The sequence below is a fragment of the Agelaius tricolor genome, unplaced genomic scaffold (assembly GCF_023055355.1).
Source record: "Agelaius tricolor isolate 1412-34295 unplaced genomic scaffold, bAgeTri1.0.p SCAF_10, whole genome shotgun sequence".
NCBI lineage: Eukaryota > Metazoa > Chordata > Aves > Passeriformes > Icteridae > Agelaius > Agelaius tricolor.
In genome coordinates, this window is record NW_027269270.1 from 26,546,417 (window position 1) to 26,562,179 (window position 15,763).

A 15,763-nucleotide genomic window follows, 5' to 3' on the forward strand; every position below is an offset into this window, starting at 1 on the left:
GGAAACTTCCTTAGCAGGAGTCAAACCTCCTGAAAGCAGTGGGACAGAAAGCAGCTGAAAAGAGGGGGTGGAGGTACATGACCCCACCATCCTGTGGTATCTCTCCCTGTGCAGGCACCTTGACACTCGGAGTGCCCCTAAAATGGAGCAGTGCCAGCACCAGCTCCCTGCTGCACTCACAGCCAGACCCTTTATGGCACAAGCTGCAGCAGCTGGAGCCATCCAAGGAGCTACAGGGATTGCTTTTACCTACCTATCCAGGACCCAGTAAATTCAGTTTAAAAAGCAAGGCCACTTCCCTGTTTAACATCTCACATGATCCTTATTTGGTGGGGTAAAACTCCAGCTACTGTTGACTCTTTCAAACTATTTTTATATGTCACAGCACTGAGAGCCCTGAGGTATGTTTGCAGAGTCACTCTTCTCAAATAAGGCAATCAGGCTGCTAATGAACCCACACCCATGGCCTCAGACAGCAAAAGTCTGAAGAGAGGGAGGAGACTCCCCACCAACCTGAGCCCTCCTGCCCTAGCCCTGCAGCCCAGCAACTCATTTATCTGCATCAACACTCAATTTAAACAAGCAAAGCTTAGCTTCACTGCTTTTTAAAAAGCACAAGGTTGATTATGCCATGTTAATATTTATTTCAATCTGTGCTGCCATCCAATAACCTAGGAACCGAACACAGGAGAGGAGGGTTGCTGCCTATGGAATTTCACAGGTGAGAGTGTGATGTGAATATCTGTGAATAAGGGAAAAAGGCTTGTTTTTGACTATTGCATCCTTGCTGCCTGATCAGGACTTTTAGCTCAGTACTGTAGACAAGATGCTTTCCCTCTTTCCTCACAGCTCACCTTGAACTGACCTGCACCACCCAGAACTACTTCTAGCAGAGCCACCCTCTGTGGGTTTCTATATCATCATGAGGAAAGCAGAGGAAAATGAGCAAAACTGTGTTTTATTGCCCAGGACCACTCTTCAATGGAGGGAAGCAGGTGAAAGAGTCTCTCCAGGGAACAGATTAAAAGGCAGACTCACCGTATCTCCAATTTTGAGGTCCCCACACTTCCTGAGCCCAGGATAGGACAACCCATCCTGGCAGGTGGCTGTGAAGGTCAAGCCAATGTCCTCAGGGCTGTCCCAGACTGTGAGCTCCACCTTGGACTGAATACTCTGGAAACACAAGGGGAAAGCAAACCATCAAGCTCCCAAAGACAGAAGGGTTTCTTCTGCTTTAGTCTCTTCTCCTGCTTTTTCCAGAGGGTGGGTAGGACATATCTGCACCTATATGAAAAAAATCACCCCTGCACACACATTGACATTTGAGTTTGGTCGAACCAGCCTAGAAGAGTTCTGATGATCACAACTAGATTCACAGGGAGCTGCCTGCCACCCCTGCAGGGTGTAATGGACACTGCAGCCAGCACTGGAAACATACGGGTGCACGAGACAAAGAAGAAAACCTTCTCGACCAGAAACAGAATATCTCTGAATTGAAGGTCAGAGCTTTCTGTGCACATCTGCACCTTCTCCTCCCCATAACCCAGCTCCTGAGCAAAGTGCAAAGCCTGATTCTCCACTGGCAGCTGTCCTACAATGTCTGTTGTGCAGGACAGAGAAGACGTGAAACTGCACTAACTCTGTCCTGCTTCCTTCATTTCACCCAACTGGTCAGAAAAATGTATTCTCCCTCTTAGAAGAAAAAGCTGAACCAAAAGCACCCTTTTGTAAGAGTCAGCTGGAAACAGCACCATGGGAAAAATTAATGAAAAATCTCTTTCTTTGAAAAAACTTTTCAAAGTGAAGAGCATTTTCCATCTGTGAGGTTTTGGTGTGCTTCTACCCCTTTCTTCTGCTTCTTAACTCTCTGCCCTGCTGCATACACAGACTTTTTAAGTCACAACAAAATGAAGTTTATAAATATTAATTCAGAATGACATTGTTTTGTTTAATTCTTCCAAGGGCTGGAACTGATTTTCATACCAGTGGTGTCCAAAAACGACAAAGTTTTTCAAAATGGAGCTTTCTGCACAAATATGCTTATTACCCAAAGCCAGCTTCCAGCTCCATCCCTCTTCCCCTTGTCCCCAGCCCTCACCAAACTGGCCAGATTAAGGAAAAGTGCTAATTCAGACCTCTTGCCAGTACATGTGATGACAAAAGCAGGGTTCACATGCCAGCAAAGAGCCAATGCTTCTAGAAATGGACAGGAAATAAATGAGTTTTGGCCGGGTGAATCTAAACAGTCCTTGAGGAAAGAAAGGAATAATTCCCATCTCTCTACTGTAACAGTGAAGCTTTCATGGGATAACAACTGGGACCACATGGAGCATCCATTGCCTGTGGGCTGAACACTGCGTGTGCCAATTGCCAATTAACCTATGGATGCTGCTCTGCCCAATTCATCCTGTAGAAATTAGCTGCTACACTGATGTGCTCCCCTCTCTTCTTTCCCAGAGGTAGCATGGCAGAAAACAGGACACCAGGTCAGGCCTCAGTATGGCCTTGCACAGGCTCATCCTATGTTCCTACACAAATCCTCTTATCAGCCCTGTATAGTCCTGTGGAGCATGAACCGTTCGCTGCCTTCCTCAGAGGGTGAAGCTTTGGGAAGCACTCTTCCCAAGGGCATAACCAAAAGCTGCTTTAACTGCAGGGAGATGGGGGACAAGAAGGAAGAACTTTACAGATCATGCAAAGCACACCCCAACCACCCCAACCCCACATGGATTCTGGATGTGTAAGCTCCTCCAAAGAAGTTCTTATTGACTCCCTGCACTATAGAACATAGTACCAAGAAGAGCTTGCAGCCATCAAAAGCTGTGCCCACAGGTCCCATGCATGAATAACTCTACCTGTTATGGGGTCAGATCTCCATGCCCAACACACAGCAATATCCTTGTAAGATCATGAAGACCTGACACATAGGAATTCAGGGAGAAGTCAACACAAACATTGACACCAGCTATGCTATGAACATGCCATTTAGTGGCTTCTAATTGAGCTGCTCCCCTGATCTCCATGGAGATGGACAACATCAGGTCAGCAGTACAACTCCAGATCCCTTGCTGTCCTCCTCACTGTGCCAGGGCAGGCTGCACTAGCAGTGGCACACAGGCAGGGCTCCTTTGGGAGCATGGTGATAACTCACAGGGTGTTGAAAACCAGTGTGGGCTGCACGGAGAGCAAGGCAAGAATGTGACCTTATCTGGACCTGGTCCCGGTCCCATCCTTGAGAGGCCTCTGAACATCAGATAACAAAGAAATAATCTATTTTACCTACTGGTAGGTAAAAGATCTCTGAGAGAGATCTGTTTTAGATGGGGGCTGTGTTTTGTGGGTAAATCTGTACACAAGAGAAGTGAGGTGAAATTTCTGCTGTCCCACAGGCTCTCTTGGGTATCCACGCTTCTCATCCTCCTCACACACCTTGTTTCCCTTCCCAGGGTGGACATCCCAGCTCCAGCAGTGTGGAGAGGACAGGGGAGGGAGGCTGCCAAGCTGGGTGGAGCTCACTGGGGGGAGCTGAGCTGGCCAAGTTCTTAGCCCTCCTCACTTCAGCAGCTGTGGAATTAAAATGCACTTACGTTGTAGGCTTTGACAATCAGCTCAATGATATTCTTGGAATCTTTGTGCAAAATCTCCACTGTTGTTCCAGGGATCAAAGTGGTAAAGTTCTTAAAAAAAAAAAAAAAAAGAAAAATTAAAATGTTGAGGTGCAGAGAGGAAAGCAGAGGATGAGGAGGGATTGACCCCCTGTGCCAGGGACACAGGCCACACACACTGCCCCATCACCCAGTGGTATACACGGTATATTTTGGCTCCAGTTAATGTGGAGCTTTCAAAAGTAAAGCATTGCTAATGAAGCATGTCAAATATTAAACAAAGCTCATGGCCATGGGTCAGGAACAAACATACCTGGGGCTCTGCTGCTGAGGGGGGGCAAGACCAGCCACCTTGTACTCAGGAAATCTGGCACTGCAGGGAGGGAGGGGCAGCTGTCCCGACTTCCCTCCCAACCCTGAGCATCCCCAGGAGAGGGGGTGGAGAACGAGCTCAGCCCTCCCACTCCTCATGGGTGAACAGCAGCATCCCCAACATAGCAACAGGGCTGCTTGTTGTTCCTGCTTGAACCTCGAGGGCCCCGGCAGAGGTTTCCAAAAGCAACCCCGCCTGAAACACCACCCCTGCACCCACAGAGCAGCAAAACCCCACAGGGCAGCTCTAGACACAGGTTGGTTTTTGTGCCTTGGGTCACCTTTCCTTTTGAAGGGGAGAGCAGGAATGGCAGGAGATTTCAAATTGTGTGTGGCACGTCAGGGCCCTGGACTCCGTGATGGAAAAACACAGCTGGGCAGAAAGGCTGTGCAGGATTAGGTAATGGGATTAAGTCACTGCAGAATGGGCCGAGCAGGTTTCTGCTCTCTGGCACGCTGCACGCTGGCAGCCATCCGAACATCCCGATTAACATGGAGGCTATTTTAGCTCTTCACATGCTCACTAACACACATATATCTGTTTGCTCTAAGAAGCTTTAGTGCTTTCTGCTGAAAAGACCAGCAGGGCTGAGCCTTGCCTGCCTGCACCGGGCAGCCTGTGGCCACATGCATGCACCCTCATCACTGCACACACGTTTGCCACTGCACACACACGTTTGACACTGCACACACACGTTTGCAGCTGCCTCCACTCCCCAGGGCCTCAAGAGGCATTTCACTCTCCCCCCAGCCCAGGCAACTCAGCAATTACCTTGTAGAGCATGTAATGACTTTTTGTAACAGCGAAAATCAGGTGGATGTTGTTTTCAGCAAGTTTCTCCCCAAGAAGTGCCAGGGAAGGATAATCCTAGGGGGAAAAAGCCAGGCAGAAAGACTGGTGGGTAACACAGAAACAAAGACTAATTTCATTGCTCTTCTCTTCCCAATAGCAAAATTCATTCCAGACACATGGCGTGTTTTGTTGTGGGATGAAGTCCCTGATGTACCAGCACAATCCTAACTGAAATAGTAGAAATCTGTTAAATATTTCTACAGCACTGCTCACTAAAATGCATGACTGACAACACCACTAGCCACAGCAATACCCAAAACACTAGGTTATTTCTTTCCACTTCCTATTTTGCCATCAGCAAATGCACATGTGCTAAATGGCTGCTACCTCAAGTGATGCGAGGCAGGGAGATCTAGAACTAAAGAAAGTGGAAATGTATCAAATTTTTTCTCCCAAAGCAGAAACATCCATTGCCTATTCTTTCTGCATACTGGAACCATAAAGAGATTACAATAAACTCTTTAATTCTGCAGATTTCCCAGATGGAGAGGATGGCAGAGAGATGCTGCTCTAGCAAAAAAAAAAAAAAAACGAAGCAGGGCTCAGTTTCTAGAGACCAGCTTGAGTTCAAAACTCCCGCCTGCTTCTGAAGTGCTGTCCTTGGAAAAAAACATCTCATTTACTTGAAGACTGGAGGACTGATTGAGAGCCTCTGACATTCAAACATGGAAATGCCAAGGCAGCATCACCATGCCATCTCCTCAGCATTTACTCCACATAAGGGAGCCAGTTTGGGGACTGTGCTCCCTTACACATCCACTTGGTAGGACTGCACAGGGGGTTCCACTGTAGAGCCCAGCTTCTGACCTTAACATAGCCACCCAGATTCCCCTCCCCTCACAGGGTGACATTCAGGAACAACAATCATAATTAGTGCATGTGATCTGCTGAATAAAGCACCATTCTGCAGAAGGATGGGATAATGAAGTGGCAGGCAAGTGCTCATTCATCCCAGAAGTTTCCTCCACTGAGTTCAATTTTTAGAAAGGGCTAGTTTGCCTTTTTATTACTAAGACTTATGTTAGTGTTGTGCTCAAAGGCTATGAATAAAAGCAACATTCTGTTGTACTTGCTAGTGTAGTCACATCAAGGTAGATACACCCTTCGCAGGAAGAGTCCTCTGGACAGTCCTCAGACTCCACCCTCCTCAAACGTATTTTAGAAAAGGGATGACATATTCTGTTTCCTGTACACTTTGCAGGAAAAATGTAATGCTCTTCAGGACACCAAGTTACTGTTCCATCCCATGCAATGAGCTTTGAAGGAACTCACTAAGTCACCAACTCATTTTTGACCATCACAGAAGCATTCACTATTGGGGAATGCCCAAAAGAAGAACAAATTTTATTTGCAAATTGCAGAAGCTGGGTTAAACCAGGCACTGCATTTGCCAAAAGCTGCTGGAGTAGGGGTTGGCTGGTCTCCAGAGAGGTCCTCCAGCCCTCGAGGTCTCTGAGGGCTGGGCCCCGTGCCCCACTCACCAGCTGGCTGGACGCGCTGTACTCGTTGGCTTCATTCAGGTGGCACTGCCCATCGTGGGGCTGCACCAGCCCCCCCAGCTTCCCATCCAGGGCTATGTGGGGCACGTCATCCGTGGTGAAGACCAGCAGGTGAGAGGCCTCCTTACGCCAGCCGATCTTCTCCTGGGGGAAAGCAAACCCTGTGAGACAGCAGCCAGCCCCTGCCAAGCCCACGCTTCACCCCTCACCCTGCACATGGTCCCAGCCACGTGCCTAGCCAGCAGCAGACCCATTAGCATTAATTAGGAGAGTACCATGCTGCTGTCCACCCATCCCTGCTATGAAAACAAAATGTCGGGAGCCCATCCAGCAATTCCCAGCATCTCCTTCCAACACACTTAATTTAAAAAGGCATGAGGAGGTATGGGGACTGTCCACCAGACCTTCTCTGCCCAGATCCAAGAGTAAGAATTTCAGCTTTTTTTATAGCCAAAGGAGACCTGCCAATTTCCTCCACACACATTTAATCTGACCTTGTTTCCTCAGCTCTGTGGAGCGGCCAATGCAATAGCAAGAGCTGCAATATCCCCGCTCAGCATTTTCATTGCTGCTCACTCATAAAGGCTGTTTCTGAGCTGTGATGGACAAAGTGAGGTGCCTGCCTGAGGGGACGGGCTTTGGTGCAACCACGCTCATGCCCAGGCACTCTGCCCTGATCCCCTTCTGCACACATCTCCTGGAGGCCATGGTGCCTCTGATATTTTGTTGTACAACTCTACACATGCCCCAGGCAGCTCCGTCCCCAGGAGAGCAGGGGTACAGGGGTACACACACAGCCAGAGCAGAGCAGGGACCTTTGACATTGGTGCTGCCACTAATCCCACACAACCACTCTGCAGAGCTGCTCTGAGAAACTTCTGCTTATTTAAAAGCATGGTAATGTCAAGACATGCTGTAATGGTCCCTACAAAAGCACTGAGGCATCAAGCACAGCACATGAAGTGTCCTCTTACCCCTCCTTGGTCCCTCTGTGCAAGGTGGTCCTTGTGACATTAGTGACATTAGACAGTGTCACATTAGACAGTGACATTATCACTGTCTTTGCATGAAGAGAGATGCAAGGAAAGATTTTTTTCAAGTAAAGGGATAAGATCTAGATGACAAACATTCCCCAGGTTTCCATGTTTTCATCAGCCCAAGAAGCAGATCTGTGCCTATAATAGCACATCAAAGCACTTTGTGGCAATGGAAGTGGAAGGAAACAGAGGTGCCCAAAGGAAATTTTTGCAAACCATTGTGCTGCAGCAAACCCCCTCAGTGGCTGCTCCTGCTGCCAGGTCACTGCCAAGCTGGGTGAGCAGGGGTCCTGCTGCTGACCACAGCAGGGAGATCCTGCCACAGCACAGACTGGAGGCAGAAAGTCCCACTGTCCAGAGCTTCCCCTTGGGCTGCCACACTGACCATCTGCCAGAAAAGACATGGCCCCACACCTTCCCTGCCCACGCACTTCCAGCATCCCACTCCCTCCAGACCCTGGCTCAGAGTACCACCACACAAATCCTTTAGGAAAGCACAAGGGAAAAGCTGGGTCGCTGATGGGAACACGGTGCAGATGGAGATACCCCACTCCTCCAGAGTTACTGCTCAGCTTATTTAGCAAAACCCAAACTCTGCCCTGTTTACAGGAAGGTGCTGGCCCTTCCCATGGAAAGCAGTGGCGTGGGCAGGGCAGGAGGGCAGAGCAGGCAGAAGGGTGTAGATCACATGTGCCAGCGCAATTTTCGCCTCCAAATGTGAGTCATAGCCAAAGCCTGCTGATCTTTCCAATAAATATAACTTTTGCTTCAGGGACATTATTCTAGAGTAGATTCCTTTTTCCTTCCAATTACAGAAGGTTTATTTTCTTTATTGACATTTTAAAGACCCCCATGATGCATATAAGGCCATAGGAAGAAATTTTTGGCAACACACATCCCTTACCATGCACCAGCACGTTACAGTCCAGCTCAGGAAGCAATGAGTATTTTTTGCTCTGGGAAGCAGGATTCATTCCTCTGAAGTTACCCCACTGGACAAAAGGCTAAAACCTCATGCCAAAATGTAACTTCTTAAGAACTCAACCCAAAAGTGATTACAGCTCTAATAATGCAAGAAGCAGTTTTCAGTCTGCTCAGCCACCAGACAGAAGCCCATCCAATTCACTTTTCTTTGAGTATCCAAAGCTGATTTCTTTTTAAATGTTTAAGGCCAAGAAACTCCCAAAGAGATTAGAAGGATTAATCTGAGTTTCATTTCCTTGGAAATGTGCTGCACACAAAGAAAAGGAGCTGCGTTCAAGCAGCAGTCACAAAGGCACCTCGGGGGTGCTGGTGCTGGTCACCTGCCTGCTAAGCCCACCTTTAAATCATGGGCTAAGAATTCCTTTGCAGACAAACTCTCCATGACTCCAACACAATTTCCCACACAAACAATATCAGAACTGCTGTGGCTGCTCAGCTCAGGAGCTCACTCCCAAAAAGCAATGAGCACCCACAGTCTCAGTGCCAATATCCAGGCACTGAAAGTATGCAATGCCTCAGAACATCAAACCAGGGTGCCTTGGATGGGCTGGCTGAGCCAGTGCTGATCCCACACCAAAAAAAGCTGCAGACCTATGAAAAAAGCCCCCCAAGGAGGCTGGCATGCCAAGGAGCATCTCAGACTGCCTCTGCCAGTGGCCTCAAGGCGCTGGAAAATACAGCTCTTCAGCATGCAGTTTCCACTGAGAAACCCAGGGCAGCACTCCACTCTGCTTAAAGCAAATAACCAAGGAGAATTTCATTTATTTTTATTGGACTGGGATTGCTGAACAAAAAACCCTGCACTGATGCCTACCCTCTCATCTGGTTTTTGATCCTTATGGGATAAGAAGGATAGCAGGGGTGGGACTGGACCCAAAGCAGAGTAACATGTTTCCACAGGGCTTGGGGTGCTATGGATCCTGCCCCTACTCCCACAACCAGCTGCAGTTGCCTTCTGTACCCCAAAAAACAGCTTCTCACTCCATACAGCCAATAGTGACTGGCAAAACTGCCACAGCTGCCTCAGCACAGCTCTCCAAATACTATTGGAAAAGCAGCAAAGCCTGTATTTCCATGCCTGAAAAAATACCTACATTTATACTTTGGGCACGGAATAAAAGCCATTCAATTGCCAAGACTCAGTTGCCAGGAGACCCCCCTACATTCATCAATTTGTCTAAAACCTCACCAGTTTTTCAGGTGCAGACCTTCTTGGAAGCAAGAAACAGATACAGGTGCAAGGCAAGTATGCCTTAGGGATCAAAAGCCAAAGCCTCCTTCACTTGGTATTGCTCTGAAAGGCTCCTCAGTGTCTCCCAGATGCCTTGGCTATCTCCAACTACCAGTGTCTAGCAAGCACCAAGCAAAACCATTCCAAAAGATGCTTTATTTTCCAATCTAGCATTATCTCCTTGCTGCATCTTAGCATATAAGATCTGAAACTTATACATACCACCAAGCCATATGAGGCTTGCACTTAGAGAATGGCAAAAAACCAAAATACTGCAAATGGAAAATGTAATTACGGAAGGCTGATTAATATTCCTGGCATACTATTTTAGCATCAGAATAAAGGCTTATTGTCTCTGGCTCTTTCATTGCCTCGAGAATAACATTTACCATATCTTCGTCTTTCAGAAAGGAGCCAAACCCTGGGCCTGGTCCTTAGTCTCTGTTAGCTGTACAAACTTTCCCCATTGCTTGGGTTGAAGACCAGGCCAAAACATTACTTGAGTGCTACAGAGCCCTTAGGCAGCTCATGCAGAAGAAATGCTTGCTATGCATTCCAGTGTAAAAACATCTAGTCAACACAGGAGGTATTGTTTCTGACACCTCAGAAGGGGAGGAGAAGGCCTTGTTTAGACACCATGGCTTGGAGACAGCGAGGCTCTGCTGTGCTGTGACCCCCTCTCCCCTTGATGCTGAGCACAAAGTGCTTCATGAGCAACACACTGCATGTCCCCAAGGCAGGGGACTCTCTAAGGTGATAACTACCCTGGAAAAAGCTGGAGCAAGCCAGTGAGATGCAATGGGGTGCACAGCAGTGACAAGGAAACCCACCTCAGAATTCACCAAGATGCCCGTATGCTGCTCTCCTTGCATGGGAGGGGGAATAGGTCCTGAGTTAACAGAATTACTGTCTGTTTCTGGGGTTTTCATCCCCATGATACTCCATTAGTCACTGCAGGATGGCAAACTCCATGCCAAGAATATCCTTGTCAGCAAGCTGCACTTCTCTGCCACCCCAAGTGTCTGCAGCCCTCACCCATCTCAGTGGCGTTGAGTCTCACCACAGCCCACAGCCACTGACCAGTCTGGGCCTTTGCTTGGGGACCACAAGGGAAATTAAGCAATAAGTTCCCATTTTGACTATGGGACCAAACATCCTAATGTCAATCAGCTGCCTTGAAATTTTGCCTTTTTTAACTCTGGACAGACAGAATCTTTGCTGCTCATGGCTGTGATGAGAGGCAGCTGCTCTGCCCAGAGCAAGGCACTGCCAATGCAGCATGAGTCATGGCACAGCCAGTTCTTCTGCCTTCACACCAGACCCATGGACTTCCTTTCCCACACCCAAGCTCCAGTAATTAATTAACTGCTGTGGCTGCAGAAATTTGCTGTCATGACCTGCCACATCATGCCAACAGTCACGCAGGTACACATGCTCACCTTTGCTCACCCTTCCTTAAGGGTGCTCATTCCTGAATTAAGTTGGTACCAGCATCTAAATTCATCTTCTAAATTTAGAAGGGACAAGGCTGTGCATTCAAGAAGGACAGTTGAAGATTTTAGTCCTTAACAACAATCTGAGACTGCCACAAATTCAGAGGAAATATCTTGCAGGTCTCCTGCCTTCCACCAGCACTTCAGAAATGAGCCCTTGTGATACACACTGAAGTACTGCTGCACCATAGGGAAATATTTGCCTGTTTTTGCAGTAACATCGTGGAAGGGATTGCAAAAACCCACATGGTGAATGGCACAACTGAGTCACCACCCTGAGCCATCCCTGCTCTAACCATGGGAGCCACCTCTCCAAAACTGAGAAGCACTTTGTATCCAGACAGTTATTGGGAGCAGCACTGTAGCTGTGCCAACAACAATATCTGTGGGAAGATGCCCCAATGGGGCAGGTTCAGTCCTGCCAACACCATGAAGCACAGCAAAGGCAATCCAGGCAAGGAAAGATTTGGCTGCCCACATGCCTGCAATCCATCACTCCCACAGACTATTCCTAGCTCCCAGCTCACATAATTCAGACCCAGAAGAAAACATGCCCAACCAGAAGGACTAAGCAAGGCTGAAGAAAACACAAAGAAAATTGCAGCAATAGGTGAAAAAGCAAATAGAACCATTCCTGATGAGCAGGGAAGCTCAGCCTCATGTCAGAATTTTCATTCATGACAAAGGGATATGGAGCAACCCAACTACTTGTTCCAGAAAGATCTCCAAGCAAGCATCTCCAAAAACCCTAAGGACAGGGCTAACATGGCACCAAGCTAATGAACTCTGCTCCAGTTCTGCTGACAAAGAGGGAGAGAAGGCTGTCAGCACCCAGAGGTGAGATCATCCCCACACACACAAAGAGGGAAGGTATGAGCAGTAGGAACCAGCTCCAACCCCCAACATGGGTCTAGTGCTGCAAGACGTGTTTGATGCACCCTTGCTAAACACATTGAGCTGATGTGCAGCACTGCTGCACACAAACGTATGTGACTCTGGAAGGATTCTGTCCCAGGTGCTCAGCACCAAAGGTCTAACTGCATAATGAAATCTCAGCCCTAAATTTGTGTTTGCAAAAGCTCCATTTTTATCCTTTTAAACTAGAGAAAGAAATAACCTTTTTTCCTTTGTCTGCTTATCTATGGAAGCACATAATGACAAAAGCCTCTATTTTTAATAGCGTTTTTCAGTTTCTCCAAGAAAAATTTAGAAGTTACTTCCATGAAATGGCAAACTGAAGCTTTGCCTTGGTTCAAGAACAGAGCAGAAGAAACCTCCAGAAATGAGAGCAGCTCACCTTGCACACAGCAGCCTGCAAAATGGCATCAAAGCCGCCCTCTGGAGCATCTCGGTTGCGGGAAACTTTCTGTTTCCGGACCTCCTCGTTGAAACGGTCGACTTTATCCGTCAGGGACAGCAGGTGGCGGAAGCCAAAGGATGGGACACAGCTGGGGAACAGCTTGTAACTGCGGGAAGAATAGAGGACTGGTCAGCTGGGAGGAACCACACCCGCAGCCAAGAACTGCAGAAGCTCCCAGCTCTACCAGGTTGGTCTCTAAGGTTTTGTTCAGAGGGTTGGGATACTTTCGCAGTGCTTTGTATTTTGGACACTTCAGCTTCTGGCTACTTATCTACAAAATCCTAGAGTAGAGCCTGTATTTTTTTTCCTCTCAAGGGCTTTCAGAAGCTGAAGCTTCCAGAGATCCCACCAGGACTGAACATCTCTTTCCACGTACCATGTGAGTGGAGACTGAGCACCAGCCCACCCTGGGCCATGCAGCTCTGCACTTTCAGCACTCAAAGTGGTTTTCACTGGGAACCTGCAGCCAAGGATTCTACCCAGTGATAGGGAGGCTGCATTTTGGCAGATCCACCCTCTCCAGCAGCCCAGGAGGGCCATGGGAGCCGTGTCCCACACCTGCAGAGCCTGTGGGCTGGTGTCAAAGGGCAGGAGTATCACTGCCAAGAACCAGCTTTCCCCTCTTCTGCAGTACAGATTTTCACTGTGTCATCCAGTTTTCTTGCCAGTATGAACCACCCTACACTTACTGCACACCACCAGGCACCTGGCAATTGCCCAGTATGAGATGGAGTAATAACCAACACCAGCTCAAGCCTCCTCCCACTCTCCCTGCAAGCTGGTGAGCAAACACAATCTGTGCTTCCCACTGGAGCAGAAAGGTGGGAAGGGCACCCTAAGGCAGAGAAATATCTTGGCAGGCTACCAGGAAACCTTTTTTTTTCCCATACAAAACCATGAGAAGGCAGTTTTGGTGCTCACCTGGAGAGCTCAGCAGAGCAGCTCCTGCAGCATGGGAAATCAGTGAGTGTGTGCAGGAGAGAGGGATGGGAAGGGTTAAGAAGAAATGTGTTTAAAAAGGAGTTGGCCTGGCACTAATTCACTCTTATCTTTAAACATATAACCCAGAGTACAATTAAAAGCTTCTGCTGACACATGACCCACTATGGGTAAGTTGCAAGAGGCTTTTTACACAAAGGAGTATTTTAAATTTACCATCACTGAGAACTCAAATTCCTCACAAGGGACCCCAAAGCAGGGATTTCCATACACACACACACCTAACTGTGGGCCAGGTCTCATTGCCCTGGGTTTGGCTGGCAATTAGAGCCATCCCTTTTGATCCATGATCCACGTCCAGACTTGCACTGTGCTCATGCCCAGGGCAAGGCAAGGAGTCTGCCATATCTGAAACCTCTCACTGCAGGGTCTCAGCAAGCTGCCCTTAGCCCACCAGGATGCTGAGTCAGGAGCAGGGGTGATGAGGGAGACAAGGGAAACAGGGCTGCACCCCACCCAGACCTGCAAGTCAGTCACCACCACAAGGAAGAGGAGGGGAGAGCCTGGACCACTGCAGCTTGAGTTTACTTGCAGCTTTTCTTAGATGCTGAATGGTTTGTTTTGATAGGGATAGCTGCAAACAAAACCACGCCTGACAACCCACCTTGATCACCAGGGACACGTGGCAGCAGCCAGAGCCCCCACACAGAGCAGGCTGGGGAAGGAGATTCCATCAGAGAGCAGGGAGCCAGCACTCCTGGTTTGGATGAAGAGGAGACACATGGCACCTGGAAGGGAGCACCTACCAGATGAGCTGCCATGGGCAATCCTTCCTAAATGTTTTCCTAAGACCAGGCTGGATTAAAGTAACCAACAGTAAGAAAAGCAACCACGTGGGTAAAGCCAAAGGAACACAGATAGCCTGATCATGGTGGGAAAAGCTGAGGTGACAGCTCTGGATGTTCTTGATTAAAGGTCATTGGAAGTTTCAGGTACACCTTTGCTGCTGAGTTGTCCAGTTCCATCCTCTCTTCCTTCTGCACCCATCTCCTCCTGCATGTTTCACTCTGTTTCACTTGGCAAAAGCCATTAAATCACACACCAGTCAAACAAAGTTTCCAAGATTTCTCCAGCTGGAGCCTGTCCCCAGCCTGAGGGCAGGTGTCAGAGACTGAGGAGGACAGAGATGACAGAGGATCCCTCGGAGGCTATGCCAAATTTCTGGGAGAAGCACTACGAAGAGTGTGGTTTGTATGAAGACTGTGGTTTGTAATGCCATCGTGGCAGAGACACCTTCCTGGCTCAGTGTGGTCACTTTTGCCTCATGATTAAAGCAAGAGTTTTCAGTGTTAAAATCCATTTGGCTTTCCACTCTGGACAGAACTGGTGAAAAGCGAATACAGAAAATTTTTGTCTGGTCAACAAGCAATGTGCAGTGAGCTGCCAATGCTTGGTCAGAGCCAAAAGCTGGCCTAGAAACTCACAGCTGATGCAAGCTGTCTTTATCTGCCTCTCAGAGCATGCACAGAGCTTGGCATCCGTGCATGAGGTGATCTTACAATGTAAGTATCCACAAATGGCTCAAATGAAAGGGTTCTCCTCGCTGCCCTTAGGTGGCTAGGAAGCACTCACTGATGGATGAGGTGAAGATGGGAATACAAAGGTGTCAGTGGTGACACTCTCCCAGGAGGGCACTTGCTGCTGTATCCATCCTTCAGTGCCAACACCCAAACCCATGTGAGCCTGGACACCCTTCCCTACACCCAATTTCGCTCTGGCATAATCCTCAATTCAATGGACTTGATCCCAACTCTGGTGGTTAAAAGGCAAACAAAAAGACACTTGCAAAGACACAAGCAAAAAAAAAAAGGAAATAAAGGGATGAAGGCTCTCATATCACCACAAAGTAAACCACATCATTTGTGTCTTTTGTAACTACCAGTTTGCTTTCCTTCCACAGCAATAAAGATGAAAAAACCCTCCTGCAGCCGTAAAAACACTCTACAAAAACTCATTAATCAGCACTATAGGCCATAGCAAATCTCAGTTCCTTCAAACACTTTTGTTGAGAAGAAGTTACATTGCCTTGGTCCCCTTATCTGTAAAATGCAGACAAAAAGCTTAATTGATTTACTCAACGCCAAACTATGACTCAGAGCTAGGATCAGAAATCAGGAATTTCTGGCTCTGGCTCCTTTTCCTTAAAGGCTGTAAAAAAGCCTGCAATGTCTGCATCCTTTTCAGGTACTTAAAAATAGCTTCAGGCTCCCTGGTACAACAGTTTCCCATGTCCAGATGCAGAGATCTCCCCACAGCCACAGCAAAATTAGAAGCTGTCCTATTTTGAATTGCTCAAGTATCACAGTGACAGCCAGGCTCATCATCATCAT

General features: G+C 48.0%; 1 protein-coding gene across 1 annotated transcript in view; it reads right to left on the reverse strand.

The window, feature by feature from the left end:
• Positions 1–15,763, reverse strand: part of ITGB5 (integrin subunit beta 5) — a 58,327-nt gene that overhangs the window by 26,040 nt on the left and 16,524 nt on the right. Inside the window, exons 5-9 of the mRNA XM_071435315.1 lie at positions 12,372–12,540; positions 6,312–6,473; positions 4,750–4,845; positions 3,588–3,677; positions 1,039–1,173 (exon numbers count right to left, since the gene is read on the reverse strand). Coding sequence (XP_071291416.1) covers positions 1,039–1,173; positions 3,588–3,677; positions 4,750–4,845; positions 6,312–6,473; positions 12,372–12,540 — 652 coding nt within the window. The remainder of the gene's footprint in view (positions 1–1,038; positions 1,174–3,587; positions 3,678–4,749; positions 4,846–6,311; positions 6,474–12,371; positions 12,541–15,763) is intronic.